Source organism: Thermobia domestica, chromosome 3, assembly GCF_964235325.1.
Source record: "Thermobia domestica chromosome 3, izTheDome1.hap1.1, whole genome shotgun sequence".
NCBI lineage: Eukaryota > Metazoa > Arthropoda > Insecta > Zygentoma > Lepismatidae > Thermobia > Thermobia domestica.
The window spans coordinates 92,368,440-92,396,205 of record NC_137456.1 but is presented as its reverse complement, the minus strand read 5'-3'; the positions used below and the strand labels follow the sequence as shown (position 1 = coordinate 92,396,205).

The 27,766-nt window shown below is 34.9% G+C and overlaps 1 protein-coding gene across 2 annotated transcripts in view; it reads right to left on the bottom strand.

Moving 5' to 3' along the window:
- Positions 1–27,766, bottom strand: part of LOC145680609 (cubilin-like) — a 1,259,764-nt gene that overhangs the window by 178,929 nt on the left and 1,053,069 nt on the right. For both annotated transcript variants that reach the window (XM_081751290.1, XM_081751291.1), the window contains exon 13: positions 2,856–3,037. In XM_081751290.1, coding sequence (XP_081607416.1) covers positions 2,856–3,037 — 182 coding nt within the window. The remainder of the gene's footprint in view (positions 1–2,855; positions 3,038–27,766) is intronic.

Here is a 27,766-nt window from a genome sequence, read left to right as displayed (position 1 = left end):
TGATCATACATCATAAAAAAGTTTTATTAATGACCTGAGAATATGACGTAACTCACTTGACCTGAAGAAATAAACAAGAGGTAATTTACTCTTGGACCGAGTTGCATTTTGGACATTTACTCAGAAAGGACTCAGGCGATTTTGTTCATATTTTAGAAATAAATGTTTCATTAATAACCCTACAATATAGGATGGGTCGTTTTTCATTAAATAATCCACATTGGGTAGTTTGCTTCTTGATTTTCTTCTATAATTTCCCCAAAAGTATTCATGCAATATGTTGTAAATTATCTGTTTGTTCATGCATCTTATACTCAAAAAAACAGTAATGTTAGAAATAGTGTGCAGTTTATCTGCATTGCACCTGCACCCGGCTATCAAGTTTACAACACGATAATCAAAACACAATACAAACCTAGTGTATAAACAAACTCATGATAATAAAACGGGACAGGGGGTAAAAAGGACGAAGCGAAGTATAATTCATGGAATGACTATATTATTAACTATTACAACAAAATATCAATGTAAGTAATAATTTTACATGTTAAAAGCAATAGCCATTCTACTAACACTTTCTCGTGGTTGTTATTTTAAAATCAATTCTAACTCTTGGTTTTACCGTTAAAGGATGTTACCAAAAGATAACCCTTATCTAGTTTCAGCAAGTAAAAATAATTACGACTGTTTTGTCAATAACCGTAATGTTTCACTAATAGAACAGTTAAAACTAGTGTTATCATACTGGAATTGGCTGAATTGAGAAAGAAAATAAATGTTAAACGGTGTAGTTGTGTCAATTGCCCGGAATGCGCAGCTGGCAAAAAGCTGGGCGCCCGAACACAGAATACAAGATTTGCTGATTCCTGATTTGTATTAACAAAGTTACAAATCAATGGAAAATTTATAGTCTATTTTATTTTATTTTAATGTAATTTTTAGAGCAATTATATAACTACATAACATTTCTCTTACCAAATCAACGAAGGGGGGTAGCCTTGGCTGACACAAAACCTACTTGCAGGCCTGATGATACTTAATTCAAGGAATGCACTAAGGTGAAAGCAAAAATAGAGTAATGATACGTAAAGAAAATTGAAAACTTTTGAAACAATGAACATTTCCACTAGTTTTTTTTTTTATTATGCTATAATAGTCAAAGGACGTCATGAGAGAGCACACACATCCGAAACTTGCTTTTCCATTTCCAGCCCCAGAATTGCATGACTAACACACTATTCGAATTTCCAGTGCGCAGGTTAATTAACAATGTAACAATAGTTTCATTACAGTTCGATTATAAACGACACTAGCACTCTCACGTGGTTTTTGGAAGAGGTGTGCGATTATGAGAGTTATACTGTCAAGTAGAGCCATTCATGACGAGTCAGAAATTCAAACCCGACCACCTTTTACTACTGACAGTATGCGTGCCGGCCAAAACATTTACAGCATAACGCGGATTGCATATCTTCAAGGCGTCTCCGACTTTGGTTTTCCTCATTTTACACCAAGTTGCACAGCAAGTATCAAACCATAATCAAAATATATTTTAGGTGGGTTGGTACTGCTTCTATGGTGAAAGACAGAAGGTGATCACTTAAACACAAAGCAAAAATATTTGAATTCAAATATTTTCGATGGGCTTTTGGCTTGAAATTTGAACGACGAAATACATTGTTTCTTGTTTTCGGTAAGGCCCTTCAAGCAAAGTACATTCATATTTTGTTTCATCCATGTAAATCGTTTCTGAACAGTTTTTGATTTTTGAATTTTCAACAATAACTTCGAAATTCGAAGGAATTTGATGTTGATTTTCTGGTCAAAGTTATCTTTGGATATGAAGTTTTTTTTTTTTTTTTGGTATAAATATAACTGAATTCTGTGTAAGCAAGGACACTTTTCACCGTCTTATCCGGCTATATCCTTTGTGATTGAAGTTCGGTCTGTTACTCGTGTGATTAAAACAATGACCGCCATCTTTGTATGCCATCTGTCGGTTCAGGAGAAACTGTCTTTGTATGTTATCTACTACAAATCCATATGGTCTGTGATTGAACTTTATTCCTTAGATGATGCGCTACTTGCTCACAAAATTTGCTCAAGATTCTACCAGTAGTTAACGTGAAATAAAGTACTACACACACACACACACACATACTTCTGACCAAAGCTTAAAACTTTATTTTAAATTATAATTTGTAACTGTTTCGGATATCTAGCATATCCTTCTTCAGACACGATCGAAATTAATGAAAATACAGATTTTATATATATGTCTGTATTTTCATTAATTTCGATCGTGTCTGAAGAAGGATATGCTAGATATCCGAAACAGTTACAAATTATAATTTAAAATAAAGTTTTAAGCTTTGGTCAGTGTCTCTTTTGTTAAAACAATTAATCCAAAGCCATGAATAATCATACTTCTGAATGTTGAGTTGAGTTGATTTTAGTTTAGCGTCCCGTTCAGCAGCGAGGCTAGACGTGGACCTACTGATTTACGTGGAATCCGAACCACATGAGCTCCCGCCGGGAATCGAACCCGGGTCTCCCACGCCAAAAGGCGCGTACGCTAACCGCTTAGCCACAAGGGAGCTCCACATACTCCTGAAGTGAGACTATAATCTCAGGTATGCTTACGCCGGGAGCTAATAACCTCTTACATCCAAACTAAGCCATTGAATTCTAACAAAATTTATAGTTTTTGAAGTTGCTTTATGCACGTTACGAAACAAGTAGTTTTCAACATACAAAGACACTTTTTTTTTTGTAAATTGCCACATGATAAACTTTACTCAAATAAAATTAAAAAAAACACACAAACAACAATAATATGTAAGATAGATACATACTGTCAAAGTAATAGTTTGATTTGGCGCTGGAACGAAGTTCTGTGTGCATCGCAGAGACCCTTCTATGTTCCAATACAGTTCACTTCCTCCTGGATTTCCAAATTTGCCAGCAGAGGCGCTAGTTACGCCGTAGTAGACAACATCACAAAGAGTTTCTGGATGCATAGTCCCCTCCAATTGTTCTGAAATAATTCAACAATAGAATAATGTATAAGTTTTTTTTTATTAGTTTAGCGTTTTGTAGTTACGTCTTTTAGTGCTATTGAACAATAAATAAAAAGTAAGCTACTACCAAATTTTTAGCTTGGTTAAATATTATTAAAATTGCTGTTACTGTTGAAACGTGAAAATGAAAATATCAGAATTCAATAGTAATAATAATATACAGGGTGTGACCAAAACACTGAACCGGGCTAAATATTTGAGAAACCTTAAATGCAGGTGATCCGAAGTCAATTGGGATCAATGTTGGTGGGTGGGGGGAAACATTATGACGTGGTTAAGGTTGTCATCTTGGTGGACGCAATATTGGAATCAACTTGTTTATTTTAAATGGCAACATGGTCGTGTCACATATTAAACAACATCCTCGTTCGAAATGGTAAAGCTATTTTTTTCCAAAATCTGCAACTGTTTTGAAGTTCCGAATGGATTTAGGATCGGGTATGTTATGTTTTAGAATTAAATTTTGTTATGTGTGGAGCATTGTATGAACGGAAACTGACTGTCTCTTTAATTTTTTTCCTCTTAGGTAGGGCGGGATATTAACTTGAGAGGAAAGAATCAAAATCATCTCTTTGGATGGAGGATGCAGTTCAGCAATAATAACAGCTGTCTTTGATGAACGACGGTTAATGTCACTTATTGGCATGAAACAAATACTGAAAAAACTCATTAAGTTCATTATAATACTAGCAAGATGATAATGAGATATATCCTAAAATTATGATTAAGTTTTAAATTTTAATTTCTGTGTAACTGAAATATTTTTCAAAGATATATCAGCTGATGTAACACATGGAGCTTAAGAAAATAAAATAAGTTGGCGTAGATTCTCATGTCCAGTTTTTGAGAGACTTGAAAACAAAAACGAACTTTTGTGGCGCTAAAAAGTAATTCGTTCGATGCCAATAATAATAACTGACTGTTTTTATTATGCTTTAAGACTTTATTTTTTACGAACTGTAGGCCTATATATAACGAATATATTGTATATGTAATGAACCGTATATGTGTATAGCGAGTTACACTATTAACTTACACAGTATAGTAGATTGTTGTTTATATTTTCTCAACGATAACACACACATTCTCTTTACGCAAATACTATTGGTAATATGTTAAGAGGCAAATAATGTATTTTGTACTTGAGATGTGTTTTGTTTAATGGAATACTTCTTATCTTTTTTAAATATGAAAAATGACCTTCTTGATCCCACATATTATCTAGCGGTATATATAATCCTAGTAGTTCTAACCGTCTAACTGAAAAATAATAATATTAAGTAATTTTTAACTTTATTATTTTTTATACCTTTCTCCTCACTCGAAAATGTTTCTTAAATATTCACTACAATGCTATAAAAACTATTCGAACAATCTTCATTTCATTATTTGAACACGTATTCATTTATTTGAATATAATAATTAGAACACTTACTCATTTATTTGAATATATTCATGTGAACAATATATTTATTTGAATATAATGATTTGATCAATTAATCGCTATTCTATTAATTGTCTGAATTATTTTGATAACTTTGTTTGCATATTTGAATAACAAACTCTGTCAAAACATGAAAAATATAGATTTATTCGAATTTTTACAACCCTAGTGTTCACTCTGTTTCATGGCTTCAACGCCACTGGATTTAAGCATTTTTGGACATGCAACTGTACACCTTTAAAAATTTCCTTGCTCAGAAATGAGAAAAATGCACGTTCGAAACAAAATAAATAATTTTTACTCACATTTGAGGAAAAATGTCTCATTATTTTCAACCTTATTTTCATTTGTGAGCTCAAGGCAAATTTTCAGGTTCCCATTTATGAGATTTTCTCATTTCTTAAAAATGAGAATGAAATAGTGCGTGATTTGCAATATCGTAGATGATTAAAAAGTAACAGTATCAAACTTACCGAAATAATATTACTATGATTTACTAGGGTGTAATATTGCTAGGGTTTAATTACAATTCAGGAAACGAAATAAAGGATTTCAGTTAAAGCAGAGTGCGGAAGGATATGAGTACGCAGTTCGGTGATGCAGTTCGGTGGATACACATTATGTGACAGCGGTGAGGAGCAGCATATACTAAATCAGCTTTCGAACGTAAGTTTGGGTGAATTGTAAATATACTACCACAGTCAAAAATATATTGTAATAAATTCGTGAGGGTGCAGAACGCTAACCCCCTGATATAGGTTATATAGGCTATAATAGTCAGGTTGGCTCCTTTATATAGCAAAGCTCAATACTCAATTCAGGTAATAACGAGTGCAGGAATAACAAGTGAAGGCGGGTTAGAGCCCCGTAGGGCACGTTGTTTTCTATATTACAATAGAGTGGGGGTCACGTCAATGTTTTACACCCTTTGCCATTTGTTATAAGATGCAAAAACAAAAAAAAAAAAAAAAAAAAAAAAAACTTATGTACGGAAACAAAGAACACATAAGTCATCTGTGTAGTTAGAAACAGCGTTAAAAAAAGCTATTTATTACTATGGAGTTGTAAGTCAAAGATACTTTGTGCTGATCATCTAGCATAGGTTGGTGCCTCCTTTTTTCATCACCAGTAATCGTTTTAATGACACACGTTTGAAGGTTATTTGTATCATAGTACTGTATGCATTTGCTCTTAATTTAACGTAAGGGTTGCGGTAGCTCAGTGGTAGAGCGTTCACTTCTGGTGCGTGAGGCCCTTGGTTTGATCCCAGCTCGCGGCAAGTGGGCTTTGTGGTGGACAAAAACAGTATGCATGGTTTCCTCAGGGGTTCTCCCGTTTCTTCCCACTTTCTTCATTCCGCCGTCTCTTTCATTTTCATCATCAGCGTTTCCTTTAGCTTACCCGACACAGCTGTGGGGCGTAAAAATCAAAGATTTCATTTCTTTCTTTTTTTTAAAAAAGAAAAAATTTAGTGTTCCAAGATTGTGCTCCAATGCTAAGGGAGACAATGATAGAGATAAATAATAATGGTGTAATGAAAATGTGGACGTACGTTTCTTGGCAGTTTTTGCAAGAATACGGTTTGTGTCCTTGTTTCCAATTTGAATTGTGCTCTTAGATGTGGAGTTTCAGCATATTTATGAGGAACAGAAACTGTCGCATGCCCCTGCCGTAATGAAGAAGGTGAAAGGTAGTGGGTGGGTCCTGGGTCTCCGGACCTTCCCCGAAATCGCTACTTTTCTATTTCTGTAAATTTTATCTAATTTTAGGGGCAATTTTACAAATTTTAATACAATTTGTCCTCGTATTGGACCCCCTTCGAAATAAATTCCTGCATACGTCCCTTGTAGGAGGAAACTGGAGAATCCTGAAAAAGCCCACGCACACCGTGTTTTCTCATGTAGGCAACTTGCTTATGGCAGATAAGTAGGCATATTGGACCACGATGACTCAGTGGTAGAACTCGCCTCCGACGGCATGGGGTCCTTGATTTGATTCCAACTTCGCCAAGTGGGCTGTGTGAGTAAACATGGTATGTATGTTTTCTCGGAATTCCCTCACTTTTTTCATTACACCATTTGAATCTGAATTATCAAGAAGTTGGTATAATGAAGGAGGAAACGGGAGAATCTTCAGTAAACCCACGTCGAGGAAAAAGAAAAGTCTTGATAAAGTGGACAGTGATAAAGAAAAAAAAAATGTTCAGCTTTCTGATGCAGTAGGAATAAGTAACGCACTTAAAATACAAGTTTTCGATGTCTTCGTGGAATTTTCTTGCGTTGAAATGACGGTTAAAATTAATTGTGTTATATTTTAAACAATATAACTATAGATGTTTATTTAATATACAATCTGTATGTACTAATAGCTTGAATTTTTTTTTTGCATGTTTATATTTTATTTATGTCATTTCCCTTCTCCTTCTCATATTTGAGAACCCTGTTTCTGTGCACCGTTTCTCCCTTTTGTGAAAGACATTTCTCTCTCTCTCTCTTTTTTGAGAAATGTGTTTCTCAAAATTGGGATTATATATATATATATATCATTTCCTCAAATGTTATTTCCTCAACTTTAAGAAAAAATACATTTTTATCTCAATTTTGAGAAAGCATTTACACCCTCAGAAATAAGACATAGTTCTTCGCACTTGAGTCATTATTTCTCAAAATGATTTGAGAAAATCGAAATCTCACTTTTAAGACTGTATTACTTACAGAGCCGTAGCTAAGGGGGGGCCAGCGGGGCGCCCGCCCCGGGCGCTGATAGCAAGGGGGCGCCGAACGAGCAAGGAGAAAGAAAAAGTGGTGTTGGGCATGAGTAAAATACGAGTCGCCCCCAGAAAGTATTGGCGCCCTATTAGATCAATATTGCTGTCGGTTATCAATGAAATACGCAATTCCTTAAAAATTTTCTTGCTCGCTTCGCTCGCAATCCAAGAGTTTAAATAAGTCACAACAAGTTTTTACTTATTAATTAAAGAGTTTATTATAGATGATTTCTTAATGACATGTGGTATACAAGGTCCCGAGTAATGACTTATAGTGTATGCAGGATAGTGACGTATTTACGATTTTGTTTCGGGAGGGGCTTTGCTAACTTTCGGGGGGGGGGCCTTGCCTGAAAATGTGAAAATTCTGCAAGATATTTCATATACTTTACTATAGTAAGTAAGATTTCGGGGGGTTTAAGCCCCGAACCCCCTTAAATACGCCACTGATGCAGGAGCATTTTTAAAATCAGAAACGATCAAAGTCGGCGTTTTAACAGTGATGAGTTTGCTTAGTTCAAAACGTTTTTTTTATCTACCCAATCGGATTAATCACGACGCACAGTGGGGCCAAAGCACTGAATTCTTGGCAAAAATAAGAATTCGCAATATGAAGCAGAAAATTGAAAGAAAACAAATTAGTTTGGTGTGTGCAGTGGCTACAATAATGTTATTTGGACATTATTTCATCAAAAGTATAGAGTTTTACATCATAAAATGAAATAGATCTATTCCTTATATTCGCGCCTAAATTATATAACAGATTATGTGATTGGCATAAAGAAACGCGTGGGCGATATGCTTTCATTTGGCAATTTATGATTGGCTTATATTCTTACGCATGAAAGGAAAAAGTGTACTTATTCATTTTACAACTGAAGAGTAATAAAATTGAAGAAAAGTTCTTGCTTCTCAAAATTATTTCAAAGTTGTGGAGGATTCGTTATGACAATGAAGATGCAAACGCTTCAATACGTAAAAATTATCTCATCAGAAGTTCTCGTTATGAATTTATTATCAGATATATTAAACATATTATGATTTACAAGCATCAGTAACCTGTCCAGGTTGTTTTATATATTGCATCGTGCATTACTTGAGCTCATTTCAGGGCTTGATTGGAACATTCTCAGCTGGAGCGAGCGGAGGTTCATTACAGTTGATTCCAATGTCACTTCTGTCCACGCATCACAAAAAACACAATACTAAATTGATCAACACTATTTTTAATATGGTTCTACCTTATGGTCCATAGATTGTTTAGCATTGGCGTTTCAAAATGTCGCCACCATTAATCAAATATATTTGACTAGAGTTTAGTTCTGTTGGTGAATGCCAGAGAAGTATGAGTAGATGTTGGAAACAAGATGGGACCTGGAGGCGAAACCCCCAGCGAGATCTGGGGACAAAATTCTCACGTCAGAATCGACCTATATTTAACTTCGTCACTGCGTGCATGGGGATCATAACCTAACACTTGCTCTCACATTAATCCCAGCTAAATTCAAAAGCAGCATTGCATCCAGAATGCGGTTTTCTTCAAACATTTTCATGCGCTATACTTCCCAAAAGTGCAAATAGGTGAAGGTTTTCTCTTTGCATATAGTAAGAACAATGTTTCCGCTACGACATATTAAAAAAATCACAGACATTCGTATTATGCCATATTTTCTACTAAAATGCCATTCTATCGTTTGGCCATAGTTTATATGCTTTCAGTATCACAACATTTTCCAAATATGATATTAAGTAGTAGATTATCATAGGGATATGATAATGATATTACCATCATTGCAAATATGACTATTGACTACACATCACATCAACATTCTAAATATACAAAACGATACATACATGTCGGTCGTGTCACCATGTTTACCAGCCACTGAATATCTACACGCAATGTAGGAATAGTCGCATTCAAAGTCAGTCCTATCTTCTGTCACTAAGCAGCGCCTCTCCGGCTTCGGCGTATAACCAAATTTGCACGTCCCATGAGTTCATTGTAAACTGCTATCACTTCTTTTCCTGCACACTATCTTATGTGTACACTATTAAGCTTTCATTATAACAAATCATATCAAGTCAATCTTTTACTTCATTTCTCGAGTTTTTGCTGAGAACTGCCTGGTTTGGACCCACTTTTTTGCGACGGTGAGAATGAAGGTATGAAAGTGAGAAGAGTGAAGGGACATTCAAGATGCTGCTTGCGCGGGAATATTAAAAATAAAGGTAAACAAGGGGAACAATAACATTTTTGAACTTCAAGCAGTTGTAGAATAGGGGCTTAAGCAAGGATGTTATAAAATAGAGGATCTGCCCATACAACAAAATCGTGAAGCCATACGTCACAGCTTCGCCACACCTACTCTGCCCACTCCGCGCCATTAAGATCGCAATGTTTCGAGCCAACAATCATGGCGGAAGCGAGAATAGCCAATCAGACGTCCTGGCTCAGACGATGCTCGATTGCTTTTCGGCTCCATTGAGTTCATATGATGAAGATACATATGGGCAGATCCTCTATTTTATAACATCCTTGGCCTTAAGGGATCAGAACTTAGCCCAACGAAGTTCGACTTTTTCAGACACTAGTCATTGCCTGATTTATTTTAAAATTCCATTGACATATCAAATGCTTCCAATTTGGAGGAATTTATTGGGGTCATTTTTTCATAAACTTTTTGTATCGCCAGCATATTATTTTGTGCATACGTGTCTAGTTGTGTGATGTTTTTATCTATCTACATACACACATTCTTTATATATGTACGTGTTAGTGTATTTTAATATGTTAATTAATAATAAGTACCTTAAATTCGGAACTTTCATTCATTAAGAAATTAAGTACTAAATAATTACTTTAATTTCAGATATATGTAGTAGTCAAATATATATATATTGGTTTTTAAGTACAAACATTGAACATATTCTTCATCTCCATCGATCAATATTTAGAAATTCACAAAGAAGGCTCCTTCTGAATTTCCATTACATTTCACAAAATATTTTTTACCGTAAAAAGATCGAAATTAAAATGCTATTGATGTCGTCACATACAGAATAAAATTAAATAGTTTACAATTATTACTGGCAATTAATACTGTCACTCATTTCGAACAATTAAAAGAACATAGTCTAAATGTATTGAAATTTCATTTCTTATCGTTAGTACGAAGCGTTGTAAATAGTAGTAACTTTCGATAACTGTTCTCCTAGTGACTTTGTATACAACCAAAGGTAGTTTTAACAAGTTTAACAAAAAAGTCCAAAATAACACTCTTGAAAACAGCTCTTATTTGAAAAAGGTACATAATGATCGCGTTTGGTTCTTGCAATGGTCTTTCCAAGAAGATTAATAAAAATTCAACATAGCATAACAACAAAAGCTGTTTTGCTTATATATATATATATATATATATATATATATATATATATATATATAATGATTGGTAAGTTGAGTGTAGGGGGGCGCCGAATTCTGCTTCGCCCCGGGCGCCGAAATCTCTAGCTACGGCTCTGATTACTTAAGGTAAGAAACGGATGTTCTCCAATACGAGGAAATTTTTCTCGAATTTAAGAAACCATTTTTAACAGTGTATTATAGAGGGAAGAGAAACTAACATTTTAAAACTCTAGATTTATCAGCAGTTGAAATTTTTTTCAACTCTTTGTTCAACTGTTAGCGATCGAACATAACAGAAATACATTTAGATCCTTTCCGACTGAGTAACCTGGCAACTCTTTTGCTCTTGATAGTTTCTAAACTTCTGTCCGTGTTCCTGAACAATGTAACGCTAGTCACGTAAGGATTGCAGGCAGCTGTTTTGATTTTTTTTTTGTACTTTTAATGGAAACCAACGTAACTCACTTTCTATTTTAACAACGGAAAGTAAGCCTTCAATGAAATTTCTAGGAATTGAAGCTAATTTGGTACTATTATTCTTTTAAATAATGTATATACAACTAATGAAAAATGTTTATTTCTTTGTCTCTTTTATACTATCCCACTATCTTGTCATATTTATAGATATATCATATTTTTGGACAACTATAGAGAAGAAATTATAGCTGATTTAGAATATTTTGCAGGAGACTTGGTGCAGATTAAGAGTAGGTATACTAATACAAAATTAAAGCACAGTTTGTTTTATCTATAAAATCATATCTTAGTACCTTAAGAAATGTAGAACGTTGAATTCCTCAGTTCTCTATTTATTTTTGACTATAATTATTGATTATTCTTTTCGTATGTTTATAACAAACATTTATTCATATGTTCGTTATTTCATGATACTATCCTAAAGATATTCATGACTGGGGCTAACACACTCGTCTCGTGCACAAAATGCTGGAGAACAATTATATAAGATGGCAGCACCCTTATAGGATTGCTGTAAGCTTAAGTAAACTTACATGTAACACTTCCCAAGTGTAACACTCCGATTTTGATAAAATTTGGCAGATAGATACTACACATAAAATAAACAAATACGTGTTTTCTGCGGAGAAACGGCTTTAGGGGCCCAAAGCTTCCACCCAAAATTTTGAAAGCTGGCGCCCGAAGGCAAGAAGAAGTATACCGACATGAATGAAATTGTACACAGATATCGTAGATGCAAAATGAGGGATTAGGTGTTTATTATTTTCCTGGAAAAAACGATTGAGTGGGGCAAGACTCCTCCAAACCTTTGATCACAAAATATCAAGAGTGCTAATAACATTATGTTAGAAGTGCCTAAAGGACATGAAGAATTGCCACGAAAGTTTGTACAGGGATAATATGCAAAAAATAAACGAATATGTGTTTTGTACTTCCTGCGGAAAAAACGGTTTTAGGTGGTAAAAACCCTTACTCAGAATTTTGAAAGTTGACGCCAGAAAGAGAAGAAGTGGACCGAAGTGAGTCAAATTGTGCACAGATATTGTAGACTTAAAATGAGGGAATACGTGTTTCGTATTTTCCTATATATATATATATATATATATATATATATATATATATATATATATATATATATATATATATATATATATATATATATATATATATATATATATATATAAACTATTTGGTACTTCACAGATCCTTCCAAACCTTGGATTACGAAATATCAAAAGTGCTAATAAGTATATCTCAGAAGTGCCTAAATGGCATTGAGAATTGCAACGAAACTGTGTTTAGAGACAATACACAAAAAATAAATTAACACGTGTTTTTTTAGTTTGTGCGAAAAAAACAGTGTTGGGGCCAAGACCCCATCTGAAAAAGGTAAATATTACTATAGAAGCGCAGGAAGAAGTGGACCGAAGTGAATAAAATTATGTGTAGATATTGTATAAGGCAATTCGTGTATTTCATGTGTCCCCATCCGATTTGCTTCAAATTTGGCACATCAACAGTAAGCACAAAAAGTTTACACGTCTTTGCTTATGTGGAAAAACAGTGTAAGGGAATAAGCCCCATCCGAAATATTACTATAAAATACGTTTACTGTCGGGCGTCAATTTCAAAGTTTTCTGTGAGGGCTTTTGCCCCCTAAACCCGTTTCTCCGCAGAAAATAAATGCGTATTCGTTTACATTTTGCGTATTACCCCTACACAAAGTTTCGTTGCAATTTTTCATGTCCTTTAGACACTTCTGACATATTGTTATTAGCACTTTTGATATTTCGTGATGAAAGGTTTGGAGGGGTCCATACCCCACTCAACCGTTTGTTTCTAAGAAAATGCGAAATACGTATTCCCTCATTTTACGTCTACAATATCTGTGCACAATTTGATTTACTTCGGTCAACTTCTTGTTTCTTTCCGGGCGTCAACTTTCAAAATTTTTGGTGGGGGCTTTTGCCTCTAATATCATTCATTTTTCCGCAGAAAATACAAAATACGTATTCATTTATTTTTTGCGTATTGTTCCTACACAAAGTTTCGTGGCAATTTTTCATGTCTTTTAGGCACTCCTGACGTGTACTCATTAGCACTTTTGATATTTTGTATTCAAATGTTTGGAATCTGTGCCCCACCAAACTTTCTTTAAATAAAAATACTAATCATGTATTCCTTTATTTTACATCTACAATAGCTGTGCACAATTTCATTCACTTCGGTCCACTTCTTGTTGCCTTTCTGGCTTCAACTTTCAAAATTTCGGGTGGGGCTTTAGGACCCTAAAACCCTTTTTCCGCAGAAAATATAAAACACAAAATATATTCGTTTATTTCATCTGCAATATACACCTGCCAAGTTTTATCATCAGAGTGTTACACTTGCTAAGTGTTACATGTTAGAGCCATTGATTTCTGTTTACTGAACGAGTGACACCGATAGAAACTCAGAGCCGCATAAAAGTTCAATTCGGCGATAACTGTATGAGTCAGACGCAGGTTTATAAGTGGACTGACAAATTCAAACAGGGCATATTCAGATTAAAGATTCTCCGCGTGAATCTTTTGCTGAATCATGGGGAGTAATTGCTAAATAGTTAATTCTTTTAGTTTTGTTTGGGACTATAAGGGCCTGATTCTTGAACATTATATTTTCCATAGGTATGAGTGTTTACCCCACCCAATACTCGTCCGATCTCTCATCTTTAGATTTTCACACGTTTTACTTCTTTAAGATTCCAGTGAATTAAAGTGGATTGAGATTCCAGAATGTGGAAGATGTCCGCTCAGAGATGGATGAATCGGTATGCATGCCCCCAAAAGATTTTATTATAAGTTGCACCGAAATATCTTGCATTGGTGAACGGAAAGCGCGTCATGCTGCGACAGGATAACTCAAAACCTGCCTTGGTTCAAAAAACGCCACCAAAAAAAGAAAAAAAAATCAGGAACTTGATAGCATCGAACTAATGCCATACGGCATAAAATCCTTTCCCCCATCGGATTATTGCTTGTTTAGGTCCAAAGTCCTTTGCTTGAAATCACAATGCTGCGTTGACTGACTTTTCTGTTTCTAAGGACAAAACGTGCTATTGACTTAGGATCGAGGAAGTGGCAGGATGGTGATTGTAATCAGTCCAAAATCAGGGGCTAACTTTGGATGCTAACCTGCTGTCATTGCACTGTAATAAATACAGGTATGTTATGCATCAGAATAATGCAATACTTATAACTCACCCTGTAATAATACATAAAGTTATTAGAAAATTCAAGACATATGCTAGAATTGATCATTTGTTTATTTCCGACCAGAAGACTCTTTTTACCAAAGCAATGCAAAGTTTGTATACGTAATACAAGCATACGTGTATTAAGAAAACACCGAAGTTACTGAAATTGACATTAGCAAACAATTGCAGGTGTGTTAATTTGAAATGGTTGCTGAATGAAAACAACAAATTAATTTTAGTTTGTTTATATGTTATTAACTAGTAAATGTCTCACATATGACTAAGGGCAATATTTTGTGTCCTTCCTCCTGTGACTTTCATATACATAGAATTTGTTTGAACTCGAAAGTCTTGCTCAAAATTCGAACGTCTCATATAGAAACTTTAGGAAATTCACATCCATTTTTTTTCTTTACCATTTGAAATCAATTGTCTAAACACACTGAAACACGATTTTTAATTATTTTAGATGAAGAGTAAAAATACGAAATTACACGTCTCTAGACTTGAGAGACTTCAAGATATGAATATCTTATTATAATAGTTGCAATCCTCACTTTTCTTTCTTCTCACATATTTTCTTCCCTTTTAGGACATATATATATAAAAAAAAAAAAAAGTGCTGCAGGACAAATATCCAAACCATGTCTCTAACGATGACTCCGATATGTGGCCAACATATTACAGTATAGACTTATTATTAGAACTGTAATCTCGTATTTTTTTCTGCCCACACCATTTTCTTCATTTTTAGGTAAGGTATCAAAACAACGCTAAAATATGTATCTTGTTGTTTTAAATCAGAAGTCACAAAACTTTATTCTATGTCTCTAACCAAGAGAGATTAAGAGTTCTTGGTTCGATTCCCGGCCAAGTAATTTTGCGGTAGACAACATCGTTTACGTAAATTTTCTCGAATTACTCCCGTTTCTTCCCACATTCTCATTCCACCAATTTTCCCACCATCATTCACTTGCCTTAATCATTCGTCTCCCTTAGCCTAAAAGGCATATTCATCGTTCCTTAAACAGAATGATTTCAAGAGATTCCGCGTTAGCGACTCTAATCCTCCGTACTTTATGTCAGTCCTCTTTTCTGCTTTTTTTTTTTTAGCTCAAATACAGGGTGGCCCAAAAGTAGGTATACACCCCTGCATTGATCAAGTATAACATTCTAGCTTATAGGTTTATTTGTTTCGGCTGTTCCGAGCTTAAAATATAAGTAAAAAGACATTAAAAACAAATAAATAAACAAACTAAGTCTACCTAATGGATAACAATAAGAAATTAAATAAAAAGTAATGGATTGATAAGTACCGGACTGTATACCTACTTTTGGGCCACCCTGTATATTTTTTTTTTTTAAAAAAAGATGATACACATATGTAATTGTATTGAATGAGAAGTCCAAATATTCAATTTCATGTTATCTAGCTTCAAGATATTTCGATGTATGGACATCTTATTATAATATTCGTAATTTCCTTTCCTTGTTGAATTTTTTAAAAATCCTTCCTTAGAGGTACCTTACGTTACAAATCCTATGTCCTGCCCAAATTTCTAGTTTCTAGCTGGATTGGTTGTTGATCAGTCAGCTATTTAGGACTTTTTTTTAACATACAAATATCGATGTATGAGATGCCATATGCTAACTTACAAGTTACTATTAAATTAAAACTACCAAATTTTTCAAACCCAGATTGAGACGGGGATTAAAATTAAAGTTCATACTTTGCGGTAGTAAAATAATATAAAAAAGTAAGTATAAAAAATGAGAAAATGCTAAACCTTATACTCCAGTACAAGTGAGAGAAGAAGAAAATTAAATGAAATAATCAAACAAGAAGAAAGAAATAGAACTTAATATAAATGTGAAAAATAAACAAAGAAAAGAAGAAGAATACTTGATTTAATTGCAAAAATCTGAACATGAAAAAAAGTAGTTGAATTGATTTTAAGATTAACATCCCTTTCAGCACCGAAGCTATACGTAAGAGACGAGATCTACTGATTAGCGTGAATTCCGAATCACATTAGCTCCCGCCGGAAATCGAACCCAGGTCTTCCACGCCAAAGGCGCGTACGCTAACCGGTTAGCCACGAAGGAGCTCCATATGAAAAAAAAAATACAGAGAACGTAATAAATAAGTAATTCTACAATTTTATTAGCGAATATAGAAAAACAAATACTGTAAACAAAGATGGGGCATATAACAATTGACATACCTTATTGAGCTGAACTAAATTACATTGATTGAGTGTAAGTTTTCATGGGTTGTTCTCTGGTAGTTCCGTACATAACCACGTAATCCTTATATCAAAGTATATAAACATGATTTTCTGTATCCTGCAAATATCAATGAAGGGCACACGTGATTTCCGTTTTATTTGCGGCTATACAGATTGGTTCTGGCAAAGCAACAAAGCCTAGTACAGAAAATCTTGTGATTTAGAGTCCTGTTAAATCAGCTTTCTTTTCTCTCAATGCATTTATGTACTGTATATGTAAAACAACACAGTATACGACAACACCTGTTATTGTTGTTTCAGTTTTCGTAACGGTAACACACATGCTCCTAAATGTTACACTCACACTACTTTTAAATTATTAATTCCACTGTATTGAAGGAAGAAAAAAAAATACAAAATAAACATGGAAAGAAAGTATTTATGTTATGTTTCATCCTACATTCAAGAAAGAATAAAATAATTTCCAGTTGCAAGAAGTTTAAAGTAATTAAATTGCATATTATCAATTAAAAGAAAAGGATACGAATATAAACATGCACAAAGAAGACAAAAAGGATAATGAACTTAGTAAAGGAAAGAACAAACTGAAAAGGATTAAATTGTGGGCGAGAAAAAGAAAGTAAAAAAATGAAAAGGGAAAAGAAGAAAACTGAAATAGAAACAGCAAATGGGAGGAAAAGAACGAAAGAAGCAAAAAATACAGAAGTAAAACTGTCTTTAAATTCCATTGTCAAATTCTTAATTTATCAACGAATGTCGCGAGCATCCTTTCGGACGGATGTATATAACATTTTGTGCTCTTAGGTTATAAAACCGATAAGTAACGTTCTGAGCGTGAACGTATACATAGCTCAATACAGTGCACCAAGAATGACTATAGTCGGAAAATGTCAACTACCTGATCACTTTAATAGGAGTAGCAAAAAAGGTGAGTCAGTCGATCAGTGGATTTGCTCTTTTATATCCCTTTCGGGACGGGAAAATTTTTAACATCTTTATAAATTCGCACCAAACTACAACCGCAAACAAAAGAAATACGCACGATCGTATGGATTGACGCATCTGTACGACTCGTGTAACCCGCAAAATTGTTGCGAGCCTTCCCCGGCCGATGAAATAAAATACAACCCAAAAATATATAATTATTAGTGATTGTAGTTTGTACCTGCACAACCCGCACAATCGAGAGGGCACATCTCGAAAGAGATATATGTTTACATAGGTTACAAGGAAAGTAATAAGCAGTTTGAAAGATGCATGCACTACATCCTGGTGTTGCTTATAAGACATCACTGCACTTTGCTTTTTGAGTTGATATTTTTCACTCACTACTGTTTTTATCATTGCAGTCCAGTCTTGCCATATCTTGCTTGTTACTGGATTTTGTTCACGAAAAAAAAAATGTTTTCATAGTTAAAAGAACAGGAGAAGAATTCCTGGGCTTCCGCGGTACGAGCTATTCTTTAATTCTTCGGTGTTGTATTATTACAGATTTATCTTTGGCCCTGTTTCGTAACCATTTGAGAGCTTGGAGAGTCTGTCAGTGATCACAGTTCTCCTGAATAAGTATTGACTGTGAATAGGACATTAACATCTTTTTCTTCAAAATCCTCTCCTCATTGAATCCTGATTTTTTCTTCAAAATACTTAGTAAAACTGTGTCATTCAAAACTATTTATGCTTTCACACTATAGTGTCTACCACTATTTTGTTCATTTGCTTTGTAAAGAAATTGTGTGTTAAAGATCACCATGTAAAAAGGAAAATTTGCTGCATTGTAAAATACTCTGGAGAACTTACCAGTAAAAGTATAGTCGAAAGGAAACATCTTCCGTTTACTTGTTCATGCACCCTCTCCAAATCAAATCTTTTCACAACATTATTACAGTTTGAGGTTACGATATCAATAATCAAAAGGAAGAAAAACATTTCTTATATATACCAAGAAAATGACAATTTCCAACTTAGTCTTGAAATTCCGCACATTTCTTAGTCTTCTGTGTAGATGTTACTAAGCATTCGAAACTACGCTGCTTGTTTGTTCATCCGCTCACCACACTCTAGATGTCAGTGGAAATACTGCCCGTTACTTGATTTTTTTAGAGGAATAACCGAGTGTTTTCACCTGTAGGTTTTATGTACGATTAGGAAAAACACAAGTACGGCGAAATTCCAGCATGGCGAACATCCATTCTTTTACTTTACATTGAGATTTCTATCAACTCTTATTCTGTTTTTAACTCATATTATAATTTTGCTATAGTTATGTAGGCCCATGACCGGCCCGGTTTCGTATAGAAGGGGCAGAAATGAATAATGAGGGGGAAATGAGAAAGAGATCAATGAATACGACTAACATATTTATTTATGGACTGTGTAACAGAGCTGAAGAGCTCCTTTGACAAAAGCCAAATGTACTGGCAAGTTTTACGGTGAAATCCAAGAATATGAAGGTTCATCATAAACATACAAACATTTATTATTATTATTATTATTATTATTATTATTATTATTATTATTATTATTATTATTATTATTATTATTATTATTATTATTATTATTATTATTATTATTATTATAAAGTAAAGAGGTGGTTTCGTACTATATTTCCAGAAAAAAAGAGCTTTCCGTCCTTTTTCGATCACTTGTAGTCTCATTCTATGTAGGTTTCATATCATTAACATCCAGAAATAATAGTAAGAAAATACTGAGTGCAAACCACTTGTATATATTAATAGGAAAAACAACTTACAAAAAATAAATCGAAACAGTGAAATTTTATTTTGTTTCGTTTTTTAAATAATTCAAATAAGTTGTTTTGTGAAGATTGCATTTTGTTTCTTATTAATGATTAAGATGAAAACGTTGCTTCCCTTATAAATTTGAACATCATTACATTATAGAAACTAGATGGTATCAATACACAATAAAATACTACATTTCATTCCATGGTTGCCTTCACCTTACCAGCCATAGGTGCCGACTTCTAATTTTAAAGGACTTTTCTGTATCAAAACGGTTTCTCAAAAGTCCTCTGCCATAGGGTAACTCTGTTATTATCAGAGTTACAACAAAATGTAACAGGGGAAACAGTCTCCAAATATGATGTTTTCAATCTAAAGTGTAGGATTTTTTTTTTTTTTTTTAATCGGACGAGCCGTTTTGACTGTACACTCTTTATGCGCCTAATGTTAAATGAAAATGCAACGTTGCCATTTACCTTAATACAGAACTTAAGTAAATGAAGTTAATGCTTGAAATGGTGAATGGCCATCGACACGTTAGCGTTTAAAAAAAAAAAAAAAACAGTTTGTAGTTTGAAAAACTATTCTTAATCGACTTCAAGGAAAAAAAAAAAAAAAAAAAGAAGAGAGAGAGGTTCTAAATTCAACCAGTTGTGTCTATGTTCACGCATTACTACAACATATTTCCACTGATTGAGATGATTCTCTTTTTGTTTGAAAGAGCATGTTGTCCCGGTGGTTTCATAAGAGATTCATTAGGATGTAGTGTGAGTTTTTGGAGTTAGACCATGAAACACATCAACAAGTATAGTACGGAAAGCGTAGTTCATCAATTTTAATATGCGTATCGTCACGCATAACTTCGATATAGCCTAAGTGTACCAATTTTGATTCTTCTTCTTTTTGTTTGAAAGAGTATTTATTCTTTTCCCGTGGTCTCACGCAAACTTTGTAAAGATCTTACGACTTCATAGTCTTCAGCGCCAGACTATAAAATTCTTGAACAACTGATAGTCTTAATATCGTAATTAACTGACTCTATTGTGTGTATCTCCAAGTATAATTTAAGCATAAATGTACCGATTTGAATATCCCTTTTTAGTTTCAAACAGTATACCTCTTAGCACACTCCAACAAATTTTATCAGGATCTTTGGAATTAGACTATAAAACTTCTTACCAGATGGTAGTGTTAGTAATGTGTGTATGTTCAACTATAAATACGTAACGCATAGACCGATTTATACTATGTAGTATATATATAATAACGCATGTTTTATAGGTCGCCTTCTAGTTTAATAGTTGTGATATTCTAGTTGATTAGGAAAATTAATGGGAATTTAGGAAGGAATTTTATTAATAACTATATATGTAAAAACACGCTAATAAGAAGAATTTCGATTGTTATAGATATGTACTCATTCAAATGCTGCGACGCCATGTTGGTTATTTAGTTAGGAACCGTGTTTAAGTTGAAACGTGCGCCAGAGACCAGGGTTCTATTCCTGACGGGTACACACGTGATTCGGATCCTATGTTGAGCAGTAGGTCCACGTCTCATATAGCATCCATGCTGAAAGAGACGCTAAACTCCAATCCAATGAATTATTGAAAAATTGGGGAAATCCCCCTAATTATAAAATTGAAATATAATGGAATGCAATATATAAATACGTTTGTCATTGTTTAATTTCCAAACTTACGTATGAGCTGTTCATTTATCCAAGTTTGGTTCTGTTTATCCAAAAATTTGAAATAACTGCTTTCGAATTAGCGAGGTTCTACTGTATTTTATTTAACATTGTTTCATGCATAATTTATTGATTTACAGTCTATTTTTTTAATTCTATATTTTCTTTGAAAATTTAGAGACTAACGTATAAAAAAAGCAAAATGATGAGGAGTTTACCTCCATAAATATACAATTTTGTCAGATAATTGAGCCCTTCCTTATATTTACAAAGAAAAACAGACTTTCTTCATTTTTCCATTTTCACCCAAAACAAAAAGAAAGGAACGTAGTTAAGGTGACACGTGCCTGTACTCCAATGCAAAAGAGAGAACAGAGATAAAAAAAAGTGAAAGTATTTCTCTCTTTTTTTTTCTGTTTTAAAGGAGCGAATTCCAGAAATTGCAACAATGACACCCGAAGCCACTCAGCTACCTAATCTCTCTCTAAGGAAGGATGTAACATGAGATAGAATACAGCGTTAAAAGATCCATTGTCATCGTCTTGCGAGACGGTGAACGAGACCAGAGGGACACCGCACCGTTTCTCTACTACTTCATCTGTGCCTGGATCTCGCACGCCTTATAAAACCATTGCTACCCATGTGTTGTTGTGTTAAAGGTTAAAAACATGCGATTAACATCAAATTACATTTTTCTTCTCTTTCCTTCTTCTTTTTCTTCTTCTTCTTCTTTAAAGCTATTTCTTTCGTTTCTTAACATCGTAGCTTATTAAGTTCTCATTTGCAGAATCATTCGTATATATATTTACCAATTCTGCTAAGTACATACCAGGCCTGCAACCAGACCAGTGGCTCATCCAGGGGGCGGCGATCAGGTCGATTGCCCCTCCAGAAGAGGAAACTTTCTTATTTTATACATATAAATAAAACTCATTCCAGAGTTTGAAGCTGTTAAAAGTAGCTCTAAGTAACAGTATGACAACCCACCGCCCCTCCAGAAGTTGGTCCTGGATCCGCCCCTGAACCAGACACAGAAGTTTGGGGGCCATGAATAAGATAGGGGGGAGCAAGTAATTAAAAATTCTCTTACAAATATGTACTGTAAATTGTGATTTTTGTATTAATAATAGCATTTTGTATTGAGCTCTGGAGGGGCCATGAAAAGTTAAGGGAGCCAGGACTCCCTCTAGTTGCGGGCCTGGTACATACAAAGATAAGTACTTACGAATCGGAGATCACTCGGGCTTATGCGGACTCAGGCTCACTATCCTTAACGAGCCTCGTGTTAGTTCGATCTCCTGCTCATTTACCTCAATGAACTCGCGCTGGCTACTGGCTCGAGCTCACTATCCTCAATGAGATGTTCTCTAACTAATCTTAAAGACTTACTCTGGCTCAGACTCGCACTCGCTCGAACTCGGGCTCACTACTCTGAATGAGGCTTCTGCTAGCTCGATCTCCTGATCATTGACCTCATTGAGCTCTTGCTGGCTACTGTTTCGGGTTCACTACCTTTACTGAGACTTGCTTTCACTAAATTCAATGAGGCTCAGATTCGCAGTCACTCGTGCTCAGTCTCGCTATCCTCAATAAGGTTCGTATGAACTCAGTCTACTACCAATTTGCTTCATTGAGCTCATGCTGGTTACTGGCTCGAACTCACTCCTCTCAATGTGGCTTGCACTGACTAATCTCAAGGACACTTGCGCTGGTTCAGACTTACTCCTTACTTACTTCTTACTCGGACTCACGAGGGAAGGGCGTGATGTCACTCAGAGATAATTGCATCAAATTTGATGTAGGAGTAGGCAATAAGAATAGAAAAGAGCATGTGGAAGAATTCGTTTTGCAGACTTTCGGAATCAGAAATAATGGGCCCTGCAGTTCAGGAGAAGTATGGAATGTCAATCAGATATTGATGTGACGCAGTCTTTGCTCGCTGTTGCGACCAATACAGAAGTTTAATAAAGTAGAATAAAAAAAAAGATGAGCTGTACAGAAAATTCGCCAATGTCCGCGCTCAGTCTCACCAGGCGAATGTAGAGATACTAAATCATCAACTGCCTTTGCCATTAGCTACCTTATCTCCTTTTTTTTTTTAAAGAAATCAGTATCATCTGTTTCAGACTGAACGTGTGTTGTTTTTAATAATATTTATTTTTTGAATACATGGTACTATGTGTGCCTGTTATATTTTTAATGCTTCTGTCAAACTGTTTTATTATGTGAAAAAACAGAATATAACTCACTGTAAAGTATATTAAGGTTAACTACGGTATTTTTTAATCTTGTTGAGACCAATTTGGAAGCTAACTTTACGAACATGGTATGTGTGTGGACAGTAAAGACGTTCTGTCTTATGTATGCTAGGCAATAGTACTGAAACGCTCATGTTCATTTTGTGTTCACACTATTAAAGTGCAGTGTTTGTGAAACATGCGTAAGTGTTATATTTGAAGTCTCGAACGCAGTTGTTACGAGCTGTTTGTCCACAGTTGTTCCCATTTTAGACATCATTAAGCCCGCAATATATATATTTAAATTCGCGTCACAAATACACAATACTTTAATTTTAGTGAGCACCACATCGTAAATATCATACACCCGTACAAATGAAGTCAGTCAATATTGTTGGGTTCAAACATTTAATACTTGCGTAGTAACAGCATATTATAATGTGGAAAAATACAGCAACTTCTTTTCGACCCCTTCCCTGAAAAACTTTTGGCGACGCCCATGACTAAATTCTGTATATATTTTCTTTATTTTTAAATATAATTTCATTAAACTAACAAGTGATGCCTATCTAATTGGTGACGGCAAGGGCAAGGCAGAGATTTAGTATTCCGACATTCGCCTGCTGGAACTGAGGGCGGACTTTGGCGTTCTGTTCAGCTCATCTTTTCAGTTTTCATTCTACTTTATTTAATTTCTTCTGCATTGGCCGCAACAGCGAGTAAGGCTCCGTCCCGTCAATATCTGATTGACTGGCCATACTTCTTCAGAGATAGGAGGACCTAGGCACAGATAGGAGGATAATATTAAGATGGATCTTGTAAAAATACGAATACAAACTAGAAACTGGATCCAGTTGGCTAAAGACAGAAATAATTAGAGAACTTTGGTGAACGCGGCATTGAACCTCTGGGTTCCATATGCCATAGAGTTATGTATATATAAGTATATATGCGTGTATGATTGTGTTGAAAACAATGTGTTATCTTTCTTTATTCAATTATATTGCAGACCATATCCTTGTTTCAGTAAACGAATGGCCTTAAAATTCTGGCAATTTCTGTATTCAGTAAACGAATGGCAATTTCTGTATTGCACTGAAGTATGAATAACGAGTCTGTTAGTGAATACCTCAACTACTTAATTAGCACAGAAATATTCTTTTTTGCTGTTAGAAATAAAACAATAAAAACGCAAAAAGAGGTTGCTGATGCATTATACGTTTATGTGCAGGAAAGTAATTAGGTATAGAATATCAATAAGTCACTTAAGAAGATATGAGCTAACTTGAGTATAAATAAATTAATATGAAGTCATTTGTTAGAAATTAAAATTTAAGCGAAATGAGAATGGACCAGTAATGAGAAAGAACTGTAATAATAAATTATCCATGTATATATTGTAAAACTCTGTCCCATACAGGTTGTAGGTAAAGCGTTAATAAAAAGAGTGTCCAGGATCGACTCCCACTACCTGCTTTTATTATAAAAATTCCACTATAAACAGTATTTTACAAAATACTACAAAGATAATTTCTCTATCTTTGTAGCAAGGTAAGATACAGGTAAGATATAGATAGTCTTTGGCTGAGAGGTCGCAAACATGATCTCCACAAAGCCCCGAGGCAGGCTAAGCAGAGTGGCAATAGGGACCCAAAGCTCCGAAGCAAGTAGTGGGTTGGTTAGGTGGTCACAGAGACCTAAAACAGGCTAAGCAGCTGAGGTTGGGATTTCCGAGAAAGCCCCGAAGCAAGCTAGGCCAGGAGAAAAGAAGAAGTCCCGAAGCAGACTAAAGGCTTAGGGTTACGTTACTCCTAATGTTCCGATGCAAACAATAGGAGGGGCACCAGTGAACTGGTAAAGATCCGCTATCGGCTGCCGAATTTATAGATCTCCAAACGGTGGTGGCGCTGCTGCTCCGACGTCATTGTCTGCTTCGTGGGAGAAGCCAGAAGTCTGTCGTCTGCAGGTTGTAGTGGATTCACGTTTTGTGTAGTATTCTCTCGCAAAACCATGTGGTGGTGTTGCACCAACACCACATGAGACATTACAATATATATAATGTATATTTACTGTATATATATATATATATATATATATATATATATATATATATATATATATATATATATATATATATATATACTGTACTGATACCTAAAAAGTTAGATGGTGTTTGCTTTTACTTTTTGGTCAGTGGAATAATTGAAAGAAAAGTAATTAATATTGATTATATCTTAAATACTTATTCTATATAGTTCACTTTTCTACAACTTCGGAGAAGAGCGATCCGATTAAGTTAAATTTCTCATAAGATTTTATATACTTTTCTTAGTAGTAAAACTGAATTAAATACTGCATTATTTTATTACATGTATCATTAGGGAATAATTTATTTGTCTTGTAATACATAGGTAATAGTGTTTCCCTCAGCAGAAGATATTTGTTAATTTTTACGATCATCGTCTTTGTTTTTACTATAGTATGTCTCGGCATGGATTATTATAAGTAGGGCAGGTGAAAAATAAAGCCACCACACCTATTCAAGACAGACATTGAAGTCCAGGCTGGTGGAAGTAACGCTTTAAACATACTCCTTGCGATACACTTAGTTGGCATCTTGTTGATTAATTGTCGATGTGGTTTGGAATTGGTAACAGCAAACTTTAAGTTGAAATATACTTTGGTTCAACGTTGTTTAAAGAACAAGTGGCCAACTAATGATTTACCGTCCTTTATCCAACAGTTTGGACCACACAGTTTTACTTCTTGCATAGGGCCCACGTTGGCAACATATTTAATTGAAAATTCTCTGCACAGCAGTCTATTACAACGTAGGATTAAGGTCAGCAGTTGATTAGCCTATAAGTTTATTGTCTGTGCAGAGAGGGAAACTGAAGTAGGTCGGGAGCTCTAATGCTGTGTCTCTAGACACTTCGAACTCCCCTACCGAAGAAGTGGAAGCCTTCAAAATATTTCCAATATCGACAAGTAATGCGCACTGTTGGGTTATGGAGGTGAGGAATCTTAGGATGGATGGAGGTTTGCGTCAGAGTTGAATCAGAGGTAGGCAGTATCTGGATCTCCCGGGTCAGCGTGGGATCCCTGCTTTGACTTGGACTTTGCTAGGTTGTGGTCCTAATAATGTGACTCACATGTAGCACTTCCCAAGTGTAACACTCCGATTTTAATCATTTTTTATAGGGGCCAAAACGGTTTTAGGGGCAAAAGTCCCCTACCCAAATTTTGAAAGTTCACGTGCGAAAGACAAGAAGAAGTGGACTGAAGTGAATGAAACTGTGCACAGATACTATAGATGTAAAATGAGAGAATACGTGTTTCTATTTTAATGTTGGGTGGGGCACAGACCTTCTAAGCCGCTGATTACGAAATATCAGAAGTGCAAATAAGTATACGTCGGAAGTTTCTAAAGGATATGGAGAATTGTAACGAAACTTTGTGTAGGGACAATTTGCAAAAAATAAACGAACACGTGTTTTAATTTGTGCGGAAAAACAGTGTTGGGGCCAAGGGACCACCCGAAAAAAGTAAATATTACCAAAGTAGCGCAGGAAGAAGGGAGCCAAGCAAATGAAATTGCGTGCTTACTGTTGATATGCCGAATTTGAAGAAATCGGATGGGGACACTTGTGAAACACGAAAGGCCTTATTTTACATATATAATATCTACACACAATTTCATTCGCTTCAGTCCACTCATTTCGACACACAACGCTTCGGTCCACCCAACTATTTTTCCTTCAGGAAAATACGAAACACATATTCCTTCATCTTATGTCTACAATATCTGTGCAAAATTTAATTTACTTCTGTCCACTTCTTGCCTTTCGGGTGTCAACTTTCAAACTTTTGAATGGGTGCTTTTACCGCTAAAACCGTTATTCCGCAGAAAATAAAAAAACGTATTCGTTTATTTTTTGCGTATTGTCACTACACAAATTTTGGTTGTAATTCTTCATGTTCTATAGGCACTTTTGACATACTGTTATTACCACTTTTGATATTTCGTGATCAAAGGTTTGGGGGAGTCCGTGCCCCACCCAACCCTTTTTTCCAGGAAAATACGACACTCGTGTTATTTCAGTTTACGTCTACAATATCTGTGCAAAATTTAATTACTTCTGTTCACTTCTTCTTGCCTTTCGGGCGTCATCTTTCAAACTTTACAAAATTTCATTCACTTCGGTCCACTCATTTCGACACACAACGCTTCGGTCAACCAAACCATTTTTTTCCTCAGGAAAATACGAAACACATATTCACTCATCTTATGTTTACAATATCTGTGCAAAATTTAATTTACTTCTGTCCACTTCTTGCCTTTCGGGCATCAACTTTCAAACTTTTGAGTGGATGTTTTTGCCGCTAAAACCGTTATTCCGCAGAAAATAAAAAAAAAACGTATTCGTTTATTTTTTT